Genomic DNA, 20924 nt, shown 5'->3' with positions numbered 1-20924 from the left:
TGGCTTCACTACCATCCCACCACTTCAATGCGCTGTCATGCAGTGATGTATCGCTCTGCATGGTGCTACCAAGGCCTTTATTCCCACTCTCCTCCATGTTTCTCGCTTCTAGCCAATTAAACGCCCACTGGAATAGAGGGGAGGAAGTGCCACATTGAGCATTGCACAATGTGGAGAGAAGAACTGATGAAAGGACGTGTCTCTTTTAGTGTGCTTAATAGCTCCAGGACACTGTCTGAGTGGCGTTTAATGTCTACAGCATATAATTCACTATCCATGTGCTCCCATTTCAGTTTCCTCACGCGTACACACACTTTATCACCAAGGGATGAAAATGTTTATCAGAACTATGAATATTTCATTTACTATATAGATTAGTTGACCATTGGCTTACTTGATAGCCCTTTTAATGCTTTTGTTCTTGAAATGACATGAAGATCATAAAGAGAACCGTGTCTGATGACATGTCATCAATCATGGTAGTAAAAGCACCATAGTACGCATTTGGCTTATAGGGGTTTTTTTTTCACCGCTGTGGCTTTTTTTTTTTTTTTTTTTTGTTTATCTCGACAGCCCGTTGGCTTTGGGACAGTCACCACAGTGTGGGGCTGACATGAACAGGTGTCCACAGGAAGCATATGGTCTGTTTACCACCCTCTCTTCTTTCTGCTGCACTATGAATAATGCAGGTTCTAAAATCCTCAACTTGACACTATGTTTGACCTGTTCATTTGTAGCTGTAGCCAGGATGCTGGGGCCAGAATGTGGATGTGTTAGCGCTGGGTTGACGCAGAAGCTAATCGCAACACCAGAATGGCCAGCTTTGCTACTTCTCATGCTGCCCGTGTCACTCAGGCTGACACCATAAATCTCACTTATTTTCAGATCCAACCGAGACAGAGGGAGAAATTACAGCCCAGAACACATTACCAGCCACAGCAGCGCGCTGAATGCTAACAGAGAGATCCTTGATAAAGCAGACAGGCAGTTCACCTACAGATTATTGAACAAAAAGACTCCTATCTGTAAGAGTTGAGGGGGCAGATTGGCAAGTAACTAAAGCACAAACACCAGCGTCAACAGGTGAGAATGAAATGAACAGGCACCCTGGATGCTCAGAAATACCCTTAAAGATAAAAATCAAGGCTTCTACACAATTTTCATCTATATAAGTTTCTTACACATACTCAGAGGAGAGAGTGGCAAAAAGGATACCATGATGAGAGACCGAGGGGAACCTGGTTCACATTAAATATGTTCTGATCAATTCTCATATATCAATGCTTTCCAAGGAGGCATAAATACTGTTTTGCTGGGTTTGTGTTCATTTCAGATAACAGCCCAGCTTTTATGCCGCAAGCTCATCACCTTGTTAAACCAATGCTCATGATAGGTTACTTGTTTCAGCAGTTACTAGGCTACAGCTTCTTTTTCTCCTACTTGGCTGGATTACCATTTGGCATCGTGGGCCGTTTAAGAGTCCCAAAGGCTCCGGGGTCACTGTGTGTTGGCTGTAGCAACCTAATTTATCATAAACTAGTTTGGAAATATTCTGTAAATCACAAAAGAACAGTCAATTAGGGATGACAGAGGCCTTTAATGGGACATAAGGATTGTCTGTTTTCTAGAGCATCCTTACAAGAGACCCTGAAATATTTTTTCCTACTTTTCTGTCCAAAGAGTATTTTGGCCAAGAACATGAATAAGCAATACACTGTATATTTTGATCATAAGTCAGTGGCCACGCTTCTACATAAGTGAGATAATTCATCCAGACCGCTGTAGTTATGACACATATTGCGCTCGGCATGGTGCATTATCTTGCAGCCAGACTGTCTTGTTATTTTCCGATAAGTGCATTGTTTGTCATGGATTATCCACTGCCACATTAATCTTGAAACAACAGACCATAACTGTGTGCAAAGACTTCGCCAGCAGGCTCAGGTTATACTGCAATTTACATGATGTGTTCTTTTGTTAGATTTGTAATCAGCTGGATTATCATTTGACGCAAAGGGAAATGGCTTCATAAGAGAGAATTGGAACTACAGTTACTTTACAACTTATCTGCATCCCTGAACATCTGCTCAGGCTACTTTATGTGAAATGTAAAATATGATGGATGCTATCGAGGACTTCCATTACCTCTTATCATCTCTAATGCAGCATGAATAAGGTATTTAGTAGCATCTTTACACACTGAAAGCAGCACACTTTAGAATCACAATTGCTACATGCAGCAACTTTAAACTTTTGAAGTTACAGAAGCCACAGAACTACAGCTAAAAAAATTGTTTTTACTTCCCTTTTAGGATATCTAGCATCACAAATGAGACCCTGACTGTAATAAAACTCATCAGGTGATAGACACGTTTTTCCAGTTCCAAAGATCCATATTTCATTGTGTCTTCATTCAGACTTCTCTAAGCTGCTGATGTGCACCACTGGTCTCCATTTTGTGCTTAATTGCGCAGTCTATGTCAGAGTGTGTGGACCACTGATGCATCACTGTGGGATCCCGCTGTGGCTTATTACTGGCAGGCTCAGCTTTCTGCTGCTCTCACCCTGCTGGGTCATCTCCAGCTGATGTAATCTAACATTAGCCTCTGCTTTCACCAGGTCCCTACCATTTACCCCATCATGCATTATAGATGACCCTCTGGAAATGGAGGAATCCCAGCAGACATAGAATTAATTTACAGCAATCCCCAATTTTAAGGGGAATTGAATCAAAGTCAGCGGCACACTCTGAGGGGGGTTTATATTGCTATATAACACTGTCACAGTCTATAAAATTGTAATGAAAAGCCATTTGAAGATTAAGTGTTTTTTGTGATTCATTGGTATCTCTTGGCTCAGCTAATAATCATTTCACTCCAAAGCCAAATGGTCTCAGAAACGACCAGGCTTCTTTCAATCAAACTTAATCCTCCTTTTCTCTTTTTCTGAATGAGTCTGATTTGCAAGCTCACAAACACATGGGGAAGTCTTTAGAAACCCAGTTGACAGAGCGGTGCACAAATCTTGTGTACTTCCCCAGTGACTATGGAATACATTTGAATATGGACAGGAAGTCAGACACTCTAGATAGGCCCTGTCTGTGCTTGTCAGATTTAGCAATATTACTCTAAATAAATGTGACACTTAATTCAACAGGCATCACTCCGGAGTTAGATTTCTCTGTTAAAAGAAAAAATAATAAATGTATTCAGTGCTGGCAAAGCTTCAATACAGCGGGGACAAAAAAGGATGCCTTGGGGCTCCTGCCTATTGAAATTAAGGAAATTGGAGCAGGGCTTTTGTGAAAGACCATGCCAACAGCAGAATGAAAACAGCTCACAATGAGAGACTTTTGTCATGCTTTACAATTAGCTAAAGTCATTTCAGTTCACCAATCACAAGAAGCCTATGTTTGTTGTACAGGACAACTATTGAGAAGCCCACTTTTACCTCTGTAGCAGCTATTTACTGCTGTGGCCAGAGTTCTACAGCAATCTGTGTAATTGAAGCGCAATTTCTTTGATCTGAATGAGCAGAAGAGACAATCCAATGTGCATTGGCGACTTTAAAGAGCAAAAGTTACCTCAGACTTATCTTAATTGGCCCCAATTATCTTTGTGACAATGGTGGTGTGTGTGACTGTGTGTATCTGTAATGAAAGGTTAAGATTTCTGTTCGGAGTAATGAAGCTGTGCCACAGAACTTAAAGAACCACGACTGTCTAGACTACTGAGGTCATTTACTGTGAGTACCTCTATTGCAGTCCAGTTGCAAATTATGCAGTAGCTTTTCATGCTTTTTACATAGAGCCAGACTCTAAGACTGATTGGACCCTGATTTACACAAGATGGACCTAACTAGTCTTGGCAGCTTAAGTTTCACTGTGACTTTTGTGAAATACCAAGAAATTATTATTCTGTTTTACACAGCCAGAAAGCAGTAACCACATATTCTTGTCCTTTTTTCGGACAGGAGGATTTGTTGGTGGATGCTCCATCTTCTCCTTGCATTCTGTGGTATTCATTTAAATGCAGAATGGAGTATAGTTAGTTTAGGTATTATGTATGTTCTGTTGCAGCACAATGACAGCAATTACACATACACAACAGGAGGGTAATACCAACCACATAGACAACAAAGAGAACCTTCAAATTGCAGTGTGTCCAAGATTACATGAATAAAAGCTGGAACAACCTTGGCAACAGAAACACTCATTGACGTCATGTTATATTTCTGATGATGTGTATTAACAGAGAGGGAACTGATTAGTGGAAAAATTCTCGTATAAAAGAGCATGAATAATGATCCCATATGAAATATAGTTATAAGGCAATTAAGTTCATCATTTCATTCTCCTGTCAGCAATCAGATTAACTATGAACTTTATCCTCTGATCTACAATTATGGTGCCGAGTCAACCACTCAGCATTGCAGTGAGAGAAATGCTTTGACTCGAATGATTATACTATATTATATATAATAGTTAAGATGATTTGTTTAATTTCAGATTATAGTGGCAGTGAAATGCTGAATATTGTCCCTTTAAAAATGTGTGAAATTCTGTACTGGAGACCAAATACCCAAAGTTAAAGCTAAGTTCCAGTTGCACAGTGGACCAGGGAAAATCTAATCTGATCTAATTTGTCACTCTCATCACTAACTGAGCAGTGATTATACGAAACCTTATTAAGTCATTGTCAACGAGTCTTGTAGGTGTGACTTTTTCTGTCCTTTCTCAGCTGGTGAGTATGGATATGTCATTGTGTCGATTACAAACCTGCAGACGTTCAAGCAGAACTTTGCTGACTTCTCTTCTTCCCTTTCATCGTTAGGACTCTGAGATTTTGAACACGGCCGTCCTGACTGGAAAGACAGTGGCTGTCCCAGTGAAGGTGGTGACCATTGGAATAGATGCCTCTGTTACCGACGTCTCCGAAGCAGTGAAGTGTCGCTCGACAGACGAAGATGTGGTCAAGGTCAGTGAGATGAACCGCTGAAAGAAAAATGAGCCACTACATCTCTGCTTTCATAAAACCAGCTTGCCATCAGCTACTTCAAATAGGCTTTTGCAGGTGTTTTTCAAAGACTAGCATAAATTCAAGTGTTTTACATCAGCAGCTGAAACATTGTGCAGCATGAAGGTGAAGCCATGAGTAAATATGATCAAGAAAACATGCACAGGCACATTGTTACTGTTACTATTTTTATCAGTCAATCAGAGTGTGGTAAAAAGTAAGTAGAGTAACATGTACATGCACATTTATCTACATAATACATTTAACTGATTAATATCTAACTAGTTAAAATGAGAAAATGAATGATTTCAAATGTGTGCTGTCCGTTTACAGTAAGTGTCGACACTTTGTGAGTCAATCCTTGTTTTTAGAGAAACTCTACTGCAATATTGAGCAAATCATTTTTAAAAAATGTAACAAATATTTGAATGTAATAACTTGTTTGAGGCTATAGATGTTGTGAAGCTTTGCAGAAATCAATACTGTATAAGTACTATGAGATGATAAGATCTTCCATGTCTAGCACGTCTCTGTGAATCTTCCAGAAAGGATAAAGAAACACTGGCAAACAACATGAAGGTGTATGTTTGACATGCAGTCACTACTCACATGTTTTCTTTATTTTTATGGCCCCTTTCATACCTGAGGCACAAACCACAACAGAGTAAAAAGGCCTTACCTGCATTATAAAGTTGAGCCCTTATTGCTCTGCAAACAAACAAAGTCACTCTCCACCAGAATTCCAAAGACTTAGTGGAAACATGGAGAAAAAGAAAAATTGCATCTGTCTGTGGTATGTGTTCTGGTTTTGAATGGCTGAGATGTTACTCCTTGTCAAGAAACAGCAAACTGGTGTAACAAGGATTTCCAAGATTAATGGACAAAGCAGGGCTGCACAGTGGAGTAGTGGTTAGCACTTTCGCCTTGCAGCGAGAAGATCCCTGGTTCGCGTCCCGGCTTTCCCGGGATCTTTCTGCATGGAGTTTGCATGTTCTCCCTGTGCATGCATGGGTTTTCTCCGGGTACTCTGGCTTCCTCCCACAGTCCAAAAATATGCTGAGGTTAACTGATCATTCTAAATTGCCCGTAGGTGTGAATGTGTGAGTGCTTGTTTGTCTATATATGTAGCCCTGTGACAGACTGGCGACCTGTCCAGGGTGTCCCCTGCCTTCGCCCGAGTCAGCTGGGATATACTCCAGCACCCCCGCGACCCTAGTGAGGATTAAGCGGTGTATAGATAATGGATGGATGGATGGACAAAGCAAGTAAAACCAATGCAATAAGCACTAAAAAGAAATCAAATGAATGAAACTAAATCAAATCCTTAAGTAGAGGAGAAGACTTTGCCACATTGAACCACTTCATCATGTCTGATATGTGAGCCAGGGGTAGTTAACTGTGTTCTAGAGGGAAATTAAGCAGACACGAATGCTTTTTTTTTTTTTTTTGAAGCCACAGCTATCGCTAGGTTAGAGCATTCACCCTGCATGCTTACTGTTGCTCACTTTTCTAATCGTAGCCTTAGATCATGTACGTAAACATGACTAATTTATCTAATTTTGACCCAGGGAATTAGCGATAAATAAACACAGAGTGACATTCAACCTGAATAATGAATCACTGCGCGCATTAAATGGTCCTTCCTCTCACTCCTGCTTCTGTAATTACAGTGAATTTTAAACAAATACCTCAGGTCCATGCTTTTTCTTCAAACCTCTTTGGAAATTTATGTTATTACACTAATGTTGTGTGACACGTGCAGGCAGAAAATGCTGTGCCTGTGTTCTTTTGCATGCGCATCTTGCTTTTTCTGGATTAACATTTTGACAGTTAAGTTTTGGGCCAGTGTGTGTAGCCTGCTTCACTGCATGGGCTTCTTTCAATGTGTTTGTGTGTATGTCTGGAGGGACAGTAGGGCCTCCTCTGCTTTCCGTCTGCTTTCCTCATTATACAGCTTCCCATTTTGGACATTTTCAAGCAAGCAGTACATTTACAATGCATCACAAGAGTGCTTGTGTGTCAGAGGGTTCAGTTCTAGTGATGCACCCGCAAAAAGACATCACCCAACTCTGCAGTGAGCCTCAGTTCTATGCAATATTTTAGCATATCTCAGATCAGTGCTTTGCCTCTCAAACATGGTTGGCCTTGCAGGTCTCTGGATGCTTTGTGCTTCTATATTCTGGCGTTAAACAGTTGCTCTTTCAGGATTCAACTCTGACTCCACATTCATACAAACATACAAACACATTAAATAGTTTCCAGGGAAATTATTCCCTCTTCATATGTTAGCCTGAACTCATGGTTATGCTATAAGTGGGCTCATACAACCCCTGCAACTATGGAGCAGGGCTGTTTGGATACCCTTGCATAGAAGTGAGTGCTGTAGCTTATGCAGAGTTGCCCGAGCAGCTTAAGTGCTTCTGTCAAGGCAACTCTGTGTACAAGCCAGAGACAGACTCACCCCACCGTCATGCTCCCTAGTCCCATCGCTCATATCTGCCGTGGATTGTATCTGTCAGGTGAGTTGTTAATTTCCTGGGCTAGATCCAGAGACAGCCTTAATGTCCTCTGTAAGTATTCTCCTGTTAGCTGCCTAATGTGTCTGATTAATGTGGCAGTGGATCCTCCTGGACGTTTATGATACTTTGCGAAGCAGAATGACGGAGAGTGTGTAATTCACAGAGACAGTCCCACCCTGAGTCTGGCACAACACACATCTGGCAGGGAGGGTGTATGAGGGGTTAAAAGAGCTGCTGATTAAGTGGCAGTGTCCTTTTAGGTTAAAATATTGATTTGAGGCTGTGTTGGCCAATAAGACAGCACAGCAGGAAGGTGCAAGCACGTCAGTGTAATGTGATGGGAAGGCTGGATGTCAGCTGCCATGTTTCCCATAATTGTTTCAGCTTAGATTGTTTGGTAATAGATCGAAGAAATGCCAGCAGGCAGTTAATTTCCTTGTCATGAGACATGCTGTAGCAGAGCCGTATGTTAATAAATCCTGCATTCATTTACAAATTCTTTTTGCTGCTACAAGAAAAAGGGTAAATTTCAAATATGGCAATAAAATAAGACTGATAAACAGATAAGCATGTCTGTCAGCAGCATCCGTTTTATTGATCATTCATATCACCACTAGATGTGGTCGATGAGGCTTACTTGGAGCCCAGTCAGGTGTTACACAACCTGCAACCCAGCTCTCTTGCACATAGGTTGTAGAGCCTTGACTAAGAAAAGTCAGAGATGAAGGGGCTGTCAAAGGCACTTCAGTCTCAGCAGACTGAGTGTGGTGAGAGAAAAAGAGACGAACAATGAGAGCTGATAAGGAGCAGGGACTCCTCTGACATCTTTATCAGTTCAAACACACTCTCTCACTGGGAGCCCTGATGGAGTCCAATCTGCTCCATGACTGACTGTAGCCAGGGGAGGGACGCCGCCCTTGTAGAAATGTTCAAAAGCTTCATTAAGCAACTCTGTCAGTCCCTGTTACATTGCAGTGCCGTACAGAATGGTGCGCTCAAGGTACTGCATTCTGTGTTCTCTTTGTTGAGTTTAATAACCGAGGAAATGTCCGCTGATCCTGCGTGTCTACTTGAAGTTTTGTGGCTTGGCCAGACCTTATGAGATGCTCTCTGATGGTCGGTTGTAGCCTTGAAGGATGCCCTGCGGCATGTTTTTCAGCTCCCTTGTGGGGGGTTTTAGAGCTCCTTGGTCTCAGGACATAAAGTCCACGGCTTCTGTTAGACTGCTGTAGGATGGGACAATTTGTACAATTTCAGAAATGGTTAACTCTGCAGGGAAAAAATATGCTTTTGGGAAAAAAATCTAAAATACACCTTTGATGAAGAATAAATTCAAAATTCTAATCACCAATAAGAAGAAATTTAAGCTGTATTTATCTTTCTGCTGTGATGGTGCTCCCTTCATTGGTATGCTGCTGGGGGTGGGAACTTTTGGCTCTGTGTGACAGTGTTCTGTAATGCTAATTTTATTGGTGCAATATCTTTGTGGGCAGACACAAAAAGTACTTTATTATATCACCTCAGTTCCAAAAGCTACACAGGTGAAAACAAACTTCTACTTTAAATCATTGTTAATATTAGCAGGCTAGGGTAACTGGATTCCACTTTTTTTATTCAGCCATTTATCCATTTAAACTTTATACTCAAGAGATGATTCAACTGATTGAAGTATCCAAAGTTTTGAATGTGGAATGCGGTAAAGTTACACACATCTGAAGGTCATGTGGTGTAACAAAGAGGAAAATAGCATCTCTGACCAAGGTTGACCCTCACATGTATGCAGGGAAAAGAAAGTGAAAGGGAAGGAGAACAGCCACCAGAGACTTGAGGTGTACAAATATTATCTACAAATATCATTCAAAAACTCTTTGAAAATTTAAAAAATGTGCCCAGTTGGGATTAAGCCACATACCATCCTGAGCAACAGATTCCCAGTTCAAATTCCTGTCCTCCCATCCCTTTGAAAGTAAATACAAAAGCCCTGAAAGCAAATCTGCATGAAAATATGCACAAAAGCTGCAGTATTATCATTATGTATTTTCTTGCAGAAAAAAGTGCACGTTTTTCAATATTCAGTCAAACACTAAAGTTTAAAACTTGGCAGCCCATCTTCTAGCAGATTGCAGAAAGACTATGTATTTTTTTTACTTTATATATTCATATAGCATCATTTAGTTTCTTTCTTCAGCTGGCAGCAGTTTGTTTACACTTACATGTCTCACAGATGTAAGCAGAAGAAATCTACTGGAAAGTCTCTAATGACTTTTGATCAAGCCAACATTGCCACACACTAATTCTTTAAGAATGCTGCTAGTTTAGCCAGGAAGCTTGCATTTGTGCAAATTTTAAAATAGATGCAGCAAATCTCCCATTATCTGCTTTTCTTTCAGCCCAACTTCATGTACACAGCACCACGGGAACTTTAGAGCTCCATGCTAGAGGTGAAGTGCAGGAGGCCTTCAAAGTACAGAACAGAATCTGTCACACGGAAAGTTTTCTTCCTGGTCACAGAGGATATCCTGCCACAGCTTTGTGATGAATGACTGTTTATGGTTTTATCTCACTGTGGAGAAATAACTTGGAAGTAGAAAAAAAAAAGATATTTCCCCAGACCATCTAATTCCATCTGGTAGCAGCCATGCTAGTCTGCTATATGATGGGATCAATAAGATTGACAAAATGCCCAGAAAAAAACCTGTGCAACCTGGTAGAGGATATACTGATTAATTACCTCTGTAAGTGTGAGTGTGTTTATCCACTAAATATTCCTTTTAACAGGGTTTTTCAAATATGTTATGTGTGGCGCTTGCACTGCCATATTGTAAGGCTTTTTCAGCAACAGAGAGAGTGGATTCTGGACAATAATCAAACGCTAGTTTGAGTAAAGAACCGAGGGTGGGCTTTAAAGAGACGGAGTCAAAGCAACAAGGAGTTGTGTCTTTCGATAGCACAAAATTGGCCCACTCGTTCCTTTTGTAAAGCAATTTACCAAACAGATGGCTGTGAGTTTGGTCATTTTATCAAGAGACAACTGCTCTCCTCTTACTAGTTTCCATCTGTTGGTTCTTCTTTTAGCTGCAGGCTGAGTGATAATAAAACAGCAGACCACGACCTGTTTTCCCTCCGGTTCAAAGATGTCCTTGCTGCCCTTCTCCCTCTTTTCCTGAGTGTAGAGCAGATAGAGGACCTTTCATCTTGTTCAAAGTAGTTACAGGAATACTATATCAGTGGAGAGCTCAGAAGTGTAAAGCCTTATAATCAACTCGTAGGGACTGGCCTACATGGTGTGCTTTACAGTGTATTGCACTGTGTAATTCACTGTGTAGTCATCTAGTGCAACTGTCAGAAGAGCTCACCTTAAATGCTGTCCTTTTTAATCGTCTCCTCTCCTCCTACACAGGTGTCTGACAGGTGCGACTATGTTTTTGTGAATGGCAAGGAGATGAAGGGCAAGGTGAAGATGATGGTGAACTTCACCTATGGATACCTCAGTGCTCAGCTGGAGCTCAACGTGTGGATCCCTCGTCTCCCCCTCCAGATTGAGGTGTCAGACACTGAGCTGAGCCAGATCAAAGGATGGAGGGTGCCCATCGTGGCCACCAGTCAGAGGTATAGTGGTGCTTGTACCTGTTAGATGCTTTGTGACTGTGTGTACTGCTGTTTTATTTACCAAATGTGTCTGATCTGTTACACCAGACTACACCAGAGGTCTCGCCTAGCAACGTGATTAAGTAACATGTAGCTTCTTTATAATTTCTCTGGATTTGTCAGCAGAAATCGGACCAGAGAAAATAATTAAATAGAGAGAAGATGTTAACATGTGTTTGGAATTAATTGGAAAGCATATGTTTACTAATTGGGAGGGTTATAATTTACCTTATAGACTTAACATCTTCTCATTTTCTCACTTCAGTTTTTGTTTCATCTACAGGGCTGTGTATAGCAGGCATAATTTACACTTATCCAATGACAAAGCATGAAGGTCAACCTTTAATTTGAGTAGATCGGTGTTTTATGAATAAATGTGTTTATTTCTTAGTACTTTTGACGCTTTGACAATATTGTTTTGAAATTTTACTCTTGGCGTCATATAAGTAATCACAGTCCTTTGTCCTCTTTTGCTGCAGCAATAGCTTGGTTTAATAGAACTACATATAGCCTTTATTTCAGGTGATATACTTGATTATAGTCGTGGCAAAGATGAGATAATGATGATGTGTGACTGAACATCACTCCACCTTTCTACTCCTGACTTCAGTCCTACTGACAGGTCTCGGCTGATAACAAAATGGCTGACCTGTGCAATACAGCTTGTCATTGTGGCTGGCTTAAGGTGGCCTGCCATTGTGTCTTTTAGGTGTCAGTAGGACAGAACATTATTAGAGCTGTCTGGAGGTCAGACCTCTCCCCTGTGGCTTCATCACTGCCAACACCTCTGCCAACACTGCTGTGCAGTGCTACTTTGCAACTGTTGAAATCCATCAATTGATGGAGCAGCTATCAGCCTACCTGCAGTAATTACTTTTGGAAAAGCATTGAAGTTGGACTCAGAGTCATCCCACGCACCAGTGTGGCTACTCTAATTATCCCTGCTCCCCTCTTATTTTGAGTGACAGAGGTACAGCATTCAACTAATGCCACGGCTAGTTGAGGATGTTGCTTTTCCAGCTGTGTGCTGGTATGCCTTTATCAGTGGCGACAGCCAAGCTGTGTTGTCATTGTTGACAACAGCACCAGTGCTGATGGGCTGCAGAGAGCTTTGTTTTCTGCCTGTCTTCCACCCGTCTTTGTTTATCAGGGGATAACAGGCGTGACCTTGCAAAGTAGCACTGTGCCTGTTGGTGAGAATGGGCCTTGGTCCACTATCCATAAGCCCACAAGGAACTAAGCCAATGAGCAACAATAGCAAGTGGTGGGACCTTCCTCTGTCAGACAGGCTGGCAAGTTTTGGCAATGCTGCAGGGAGAGTGAGAAATAAAAAATAAAGAGACATGAGGCCTGTTATAGCTGCAAAAGTACTCCTCACACAGTTTCTGACTGGCACTGCCTGTATGGCTCACCTCTTTCCCTTCCTAAGCCCTGTCAAAACAGGAACAAGATAAGCCTTTGCAGACAGCAAACCTAAGTGTAGGCGTAGCATTCAGGCAAGAGCCCCTCCTTTAACACCTATTTCAAGATATGTATATTGAGATTCCATTTTTCCTTGTTTATTACCATTTTAAAAATTCTCTTGCACTTACCTTTCATTACTCAGTTTTTAATGTGATTTTACTGAGTTGTCTTAAATGCGTTCTCTCTCTGCTGTAAAATAAACAGCTGTGTTAAAATCCCTACAAGATTCAAATAATAAGGAAAGCAATCAACCATTGTCAGACCAAGCTGAGTCTGTATATATATATAGAAACAACACTGTCTATTTCTGTCCAAATGACCTTCATCATGTTATTGTAGCAGAAAATAAAATGCAGCAAAATGCCAGAACAAATACAACACATGATCCACGGGGCACAACAAAAATAAGCATGACACACGCATTAATATGCAGTATCTCCTCTGAAGTCAGTGCTGGGCTTAAAAGTGAATGAAGCGGAAAGAAAAATTGCTTTGTGAAGCAGGTTGTTCTCAGCACCGAGTGTGATTTGTTTATTAGATTAACCTTAGATTAGATTTTGAGATGGCTCTACAAGCATTGGCATATCAGATTTATACCGGAGCTAAAATGGTTGGACTTCACTAGCACCTTGTTTACTCCTGAATCCATTACACATGACTACTATCTGCATATATAAATGTCCTTATAAATGTAGTGCTTAAACACTGATTCAGTCAATATGTCAGGACATAATCTGCAACATCAGTGCCATTTGTCATTTCATTGACTGTGAATGTCAAGTAATAGATTCTGTTTACGCTCAAAAATACTCCTAAAATGATTCAACAGGATTAATCCAAAGCAGTCATTGATGACAAACTTTCAATTACTGCCACTGAAACCATAAGACAATGACAGACGTTATTGGCAAGTGGTTTCCTCTCCTGCATGTAACATGTAAATGAGTGGAGAGAGAGACAATAGAGGACAGGAATTTATGAAAGGAGAACAATGAATGTTTGATCAAAAATGTATGAATTACAAACCTTGTTAGTCTGTTGGAATAAATGCATCTGAGCATGTGTTCCATTTCATGTAGCTGGTAGCTCTTTTATGTATATGCGAATTCGAAGGTTGGCATTTAATTGGTAATGATGAGCTAAGGTAACGTGGGGAGAAAGCTTCATGCACTTGAGATACTATTGAGCAGAATTAATCAAATGCCTTCCATCTCAGGAATTTGGTCCAGTGTGCTGCTTAGAAACACTAGTGTTACAAGCCTTTCTAAAATAGTCAATTTACCAATGCCAGTTTTGTTTATATGAGGCCATTTCACAACATATGTCACCTCATGGCACTTTGCTTAGTAAAATTAAGATGAATTCATATAAAGAAACCCAACAAATCTAAAGTTTTCATTGGATTTTCCTTTTGAACAGCACTTGGCAACAGTGGGAGGAAAAAAAATCCCTTAAATAGCAGAACCAGGCTCAGGGAGGGTGGCCATCTGCCTCGACCAGTTGGGTTGAGGGTAAAGGGGAGTGAGAATCGGATAGCAGATAGAAAACAGAGAAACAACGCATGAGAGAACAATAAACACTTTAGAGGTCAGTGATCAGAAACATGTAGCTCCATAGCCAGAGATACCTGCAGGGCATAAACACAAACTACAGGAGGCAGATGGCCCCCTCTTTGAGTCTGGTTCTGGTCTGTTGAAGTTTTTATTTATTTATTTATTTTATATTATTATTATCATTTTATTTATTTTTTTTGTCCTTTTCAGTAAAGGGGAGGTTTTTGGTTCCTCTACACTGTTATAAAGTGCTTGCTCGAAGTGAATCCGAAGGAAACTTTGGAATAGTCGGGTTTTCTGTTTACATTTTGTAACTATGTGAAGTGCTTCATGATGACATATGTTGTAAATTGGCTCTATATAAATAAAATATACACCTGAATTGAATTGAACAGTGACATGCACTCGTTGCATATAAATGTATGGAAATAGAAAAGTACAGAAGAAGAGAGGAGCTCAGTGCATCATGGGAAGATGGTTTAGGTGACCCTGAGCCAGCCATTACTACAAGTTTTATCAAAAAGGAAAGTTTTAGGCATAGTCTTAAAAGTAAAGTGTGTCTGCTTTCTGATCACAAACTGGGAGCTGATTCCACAGCAGAGGAGCCTGAAAGCTGAGGGCTCTGCTTCTCATTCTGCTTCTGGAAACTCTAGAAACCGCAAGTAAGCCTGCAGGCTGAGTGCAAAGTGATGGGATAATATGGTACAAAATTGGTTAGGGTAATGGAGCTTGGTCATTAAGAGTGTTGTATGGTAGGAGAAGGATTTTAAATGTGATTGTGGCTGTTACGAGGAGCTAATGAAGAGAAGCTAATATGGTAGAAATACGATCTCCTGCTGGTTCCTGTTAGCACTCTTGCTGCAACATTCTGAATCAGCTGGAGAGTTATATGGGCATCATGATAATAATGAATTATTATAGTTCAGCCTAATGCATGGATGAGTTTTTTGGTATCCCTTTGAGAGAGGACAATTTTGACAATATTACGCAAATGAAAGAAAGCAGAGTTAAAGAAGATATCATGGTCAAAAAGAACTCCAAGGTTCCTCACAGTTGTACTGGAAGCCAAGGCAATGCCAGTCAGAGGAACTGTATGGCTAGAAAATGTGTTTCTGATGTGTTCAAGGAGAAATACCACAACTTCAGTTATGTAAGAATTTAGATCATATTAATTCAATATTTAAATGTATAAAATAGTGTTAAAATCTAATTTTGAAATACACTGTTTGTACAGTAGATGTGACCAGTAATCAGCCATGTCTTGCATGGTGATCAAACTTGGACTGATCAAATAAGACTGTTGTCCGTTTGTGATCTCTGTCTGTAATCTGTGGTCAAAACTACAATGACTTTGGCTGCATCTTTATGTTGGTTCAGTTCTCAACTGGGCAACATTTGCATGTCATTCCCCTGCTATCTTTCCGTCTTGCTTCTGTCCACTGCCAATATCAAACAAAGGCATTAAATGCCCCAAAAAGTAATCTCAGGGGGGGAAAAAACAAATTGACACATACTTCTGTGCATTAATCAGGCTTTGGCAGCATTTCAATCAAAATCCGATGACAGTTGGTTGATTGTTTGGGTCATGTTGTTGGAGATACGCTGATATTTTCAGAAGCTTTTAAGATTACAAGACTCAACATTATAATAACATGTATAACTTCTTCTAAACTTGATTTGTTTTTGTATGTCACTGCAGTCAAAATTCAGTGGTGTCCACAACACACTGAGATGTTGTCTCTTGGCTGGATCACATGAGATGATAGATGAATCCTGATTATAAAGGTTGTCTTTTAGTGGAACAATATTCACTGCAGAATAATTTCCTCTGTTAATGGCTGTCATTCAGTTGCATGTGAAATCAGTCCCGCCAGCAAAGCTTTTAAGCCCTTAACTTCAAATCTCTCTCTACCCCTGGCTTTCCTCTGGAGCGTGCATCTAACATCTTTATTCCCACTGCTTCACATGCAGTCAGATTTCTCAGGGGATTCAGACAGAAAGAGACAAGCAGAGCGGATAATCGCAAGAAAAACAGTTTAAGAGATTAATTTCTTTTCTTCTCCCCTTTATCATGATCACAACCTTTGCTGGTGTGTGTGTGAGACAGAGAGAGAGTGAGACAGAGGAGCAAATGACAATGATTAGACAGAAAGGTGCATGTCAGTCTGCGGTACCGTGCATGATTAGTTGTTGTGTTGACAAAGCGCTTTTCTGTTTGCAAGCACCCCAACTGTGCTCCGGTGCAAGACTGAAGAGCTGTTACAGCATTTATTCTCCCTGATCAACCGTTCAAACGTTGCTTTCTCAACATCTCGGGGTGCTTTATCTGTTATTTCTACAAAGGTGTTTGTTGAGGCAAAAATAAAAAGGCAGTTATGGACAAAATCTAATGATATTGCAGCTGCATTGAAACCATTTAAGCCCAGTTTGTCATACTCAAAGCAATTTTCCTGGTGAGAAAAATTTGTGCCTCTGTTGGCTGATTTAATACCTAAAGTAATAAAATTAGATTTGCTCGCAGCAGCGCAATCAGGGAGGCTATTAAGCAAAGCAGTAAGGAGGTGTGTGCACATTCACAGTCCAGAACACGTGGTGCAAAATGGTGAAGAAGAGACGCACTGAGGAAGAAAAATGATAGCCATTCACTGAACTGATCTTCCCTTACGTGTCTGATCAACACAATAACCTGATCGTCATGGAAACATCCCTGTATGACTTCCACCACTCTGTGTATGTTTGACTGAGAGCAGTTCAACTTTGAATGCTGCGGAAAATACTACAAAACACATGTAAATTTAGAGTTTTTTCTCATATAAAACATATATTTAGAAGATACAGTGTGCACACTTATTGTAGATTAGTTTTTGTAGATTCTGCCTTTTTTAGATTGTATACAGCAATTACTATCAAGCGCGCTGAATTCCATTATGTATTGTAATCATAATTGAATACATGATGTAGAGGATTAAGTGTCTGCAAACATGTTAGTGTAGGCATGCTAACGTGCTCAAATGTAAATACAAGCTTGCAAATGTGTAGTGGGTGTAATGCTCGTAATGTTTGCCTTAGTTTAGTTTACTGTGCTAACATATGATAATCAGCACCAGTCACAATGCAATCCAACGTTAAGTCTGATGGGAATCTATTTACTTTGACATAAAGCAAAGTACTGGATAATTCAGATTCTGTACTAATATTGGTGCTACAACAAAAGCTGAAGAAAAACTCAAATTATACCAGTTGACCTTGATGGAATCTGCACAAGAGTTAATGCTCACATCTAATAAATTACCACAATATGCGTCATCCCAACAAGGAAATGTAAAGAGACGCCTTCTACAAATACAGACAACTGCGAGTCACCTGACAGGTGAGCTCATCTTGATAGGCGCAGAACAAAACGGCCACAGCATATTATTACACAGAGTATCTGAGTGGAAACATAAGTTAAAATACCAAAAATAGCTGTTTATAAAATACATTACAATAACATTTCAACACGTGTTTTTATCAGAGTTTTTTTTTTTTAAATGTACGATTGTCTCAGTGCCGAAGTGCCACACTCCAACACCATGTCAGAAACAAAAGGATGCAGACTACTCTTAAAGTTTCAGAGATAAAAGTACAAAAAAATATCAGAACAAACATCTGTCAAAGCTGACAACCCAAAGGAAACATGACAAATCAAGCAGTTTATTTATGTCAGAGGGCGAACATCATGTCAGAAACAAAACAAACTTCTCTTAAAATTACAAGGACAACAGTATAAAAGTATTGGAATAAAGGTCTGTCAAGTATGACAGCTTGAAACATGACAAACTCAGTTTTTCCTTTATGCCAAAAGGCCCCTCTGTGTTTAAAGTGAGGAACCAAGATGACTCTCTGTAGAGCAGTGAGCTCATGATGCCACCACCTCTGGGAGAGATGCAGATTTTTTCCTTTTCCCTAGAAGTGTAATGATACTGCAGTGGTTCATGTCTACATAATGTCGGTCAATAGCATAATCCATGATATGTGTATGCACTGCAGTCTTTTGTTTAGATATGTAGCTATTTAATGCTCTTTGTATTTGTCCAACGTACACCAAACCATAGGAACATTTTGTCATAAAGACCAAATATTTTTTTTGCCAGTACGTATCTATTCGGAAAAAGACCTACAACAGTATCAAGGGCCGGACGCCAAAAACATCCCATGATAGAAGCATCAGGTGTAAACTATTAGAAATACAACTGGTATCAAGAGAGTGCCACTATGAGGTGGTTATTTACCAGATACAGTATTTATTTGTGGGTGTCTTAGTTCTTTTCAGATGAGAACATATACATTTTTGTCCAACACCAAGAATTCATCACATTGACATTTTTTATGAATGTGTGTTCCACATTCCATAGCACATCGTATTGCAGTTGTCATTTCATTTTCACAATTCACTAAAACTACTAATGTCAAGGGTGACACTGAAGGAAAAGTCAAAGGAGCTCCAAGCTGCAGGAGTCATTGTCTGGGGACCATGATTGTCTGCACCAAATTGCTTGAAGAGGTCAAACCTTCAGCAGTGCTTGTAGTGTGTGGATCAGTATTGCCAATAATGAGGCATTTGCTGGAGTTTTTTCTCTTTCAGATTTTCTCTTTGCTGTGCACCTTGGGTGGACATAACATTTTGCCAAGAATCTCTGTTCCACTTCGACTGTACCAACTTTCATAGGAATCCACACAATTTTTATTGGTTGCCGTATATCAGTCAGTACTAAAGTAGTGGACCAACCATCACTGGCATCTCTAAAGTCACACCACTAGCTTTCCAGTTTGCACATCAGGTTGTTGTTTTGCTTTTTTCTTGCCAGGTCCACAAGAGACAGCGAGGACGAGGATGATGACGACAGACGAGGACGCAGCTGCACTCTGCAGTACCAGCACGCCATGATCAAAGTCCTGACCCATTTTGTAGCCGAGTCGGCGGATCCTCGAGGCCAGACCAGCTACATGCTAGGCACGGACTGGCAGGTGGATATTACAGAGCTGGTGTGGGATTTCCTCAAGGTAGAGAGACCCCAGATTGCACAGCTGCTGGACAGGAGGATTCTGGTGGGACTCGACGTGGGGATGACCACTATCCAGGTGAACCATGAGTTAACTCTAAGTTTGGACTTTTTTGAAGTTGGTTTGTATGAGGTATTACCGCATGGCAGTCCACATAATCACAGTTTGGGAAACCACTGGATGGTGCCAGCAGCAAAATGTATTTTAGCTTCCCCTAAAAAAAATCAATATTCGTTTAAATGCAGCTGACATTTAAAATATTTTCGCTTTACCCAGCCAGTTCCAAGAGGGAACTGAAGCTGTTTTATCTATGTATGTTCTCTTCAGAGATGGAGTACTGTGACAGAAGCAACAATCTTCTATCAAAGAAACAAGGGAGTTTTCTGGCCTACTGCTGCCTGAGTCGATTAGTTTGGTTTTGTTATTACATGACTTTGGTGTTTTAAAGGCTTAGTCATATCCCAACTAATTTTTTTTTTCAGGAGGGCTTTTTAAGGGGACTACAATGCATTTTGCTGCTGCCAGCAGCTACAGGAGTCCAATGGTTAGCTCGAATGTTGCTAAGACTACCTACATCTTTAAACAGGGGTGTACCGACCAACACTGAAAATAGATAAGTATCTCATGTAGTGACACTTTTAAAAACAAGAAACTAACTCTTTATAGTGGCATTACATAAAGAAAAGTTTTGGCTGCCATTCCTTTTAGTAGTAATACAACTGACAGTAAGACTTCTACACTTAAACTTGATGGCACAAGACAAAATATAAATGTCAGTCAGTCAGTCAGTCTAGGGTTTGGAAACAAAACCTCAGGTTAGTCCGAATGATTTGGAGGAGCGTGACCTGTAAAATTCAATCTGAACTGTTCATGCAAACAAATTACAGTCTACACACCATATATCTTGTTCAGCTTATATCTGTTGTATGTCTATACAGTAGTTTACTGGCGCAATGTGAAATTGTTGTTCACATTTTGCAATGCTTACTTTCAATTATAACACTGATTCAAACAGTCTGGCTGAACTGTTGGCTTGTTTACAGTCTGTCTGCATGTTTTTTTTACCCTGTTGAACCTCCTTGTAGAAATGTGCTCTCCAGATGTTAGCAGCTGCTTTACTAAGTGAAATGTTGTTGTCGTAATTGATGGATGAAACTGTGAAAATAATACCGCAGTAATAATGTGCCTGAGTTTTGCTTCAATTCAACAGTGGTCCCTAAATATGGAGGAAAATTGTGTTGGGTTTATTCCTGTTAATCATGCAGATGCTCTGAGGCGTTAGTAGTTTAAGTGTCCCAGAACACATTTCCAATGATTGTTGTTGCTGGCTGTCTCAAAGAGGGTCAAGCCACTTGTCATTCTGCGTCTCTATCTATGCTTTGTGCACAACAAGATTGGGATCAGAAACAGCTCCTAACAGTAGTGGAATGCATTCAGTCTGCAATCTGCCATCGCTACAGTCACTGAAAGCTTTGGTTGTATTTGTGTTGTAGGATCCGCACCAATCTTGTCACTTGCTTGGATCTGTTTTAGTGATCCCAATGTATTATGTGGTAATTATTCTGATGTCTATGAATTTTTAAGTATCACTGAACTAGGATCATTCATTTATTTGAAATACTGGATGCATGTAGACCTTACTCAGCTCCACTGTGGTGCAATATTTTGTGGACAAAAGAAAA

General features: G+C 40.3%; 1 protein-coding gene across 1 annotated transcript in view; it reads left to right on the top strand.

The window, feature by feature from the left end:
* Positions 1-20924, top strand: part of si:dkeyp-14d3.1 (transmembrane protein 132C) — a 148256-nt gene that overhangs the window by 122341 nt on the left and 4991 nt on the right. The window contains exons 5-7 of the mRNA XM_023295245.3: positions 4833-4976; positions 10935-11143; positions 19047-19320. Of these exons, the coding sequence (XP_023151013.2) occupies positions 4833-4976; positions 10935-11143; positions 19047-19320 (627 nt within the window). The remainder of the gene's footprint in view (positions 1-4832; positions 4977-10934; positions 11144-19046; positions 19321-20924) is intronic.

The sequence above is a fragment of the Amphiprion ocellaris genome, chromosome 6 (genome assembly GCF_022539595.1).
Source record: "Amphiprion ocellaris isolate individual 3 ecotype Okinawa chromosome 6, ASM2253959v1, whole genome shotgun sequence".
In the NCBI taxonomy this organism is placed as follows: Eukaryota; Metazoa; Chordata; class Actinopteri; family Pomacentridae; genus Amphiprion; species Amphiprion ocellaris.
The sequence above is the reverse complement of the archived record's forward strand: the minus strand, read 5'-3'. Positions and strand labels throughout refer to the sequence as shown.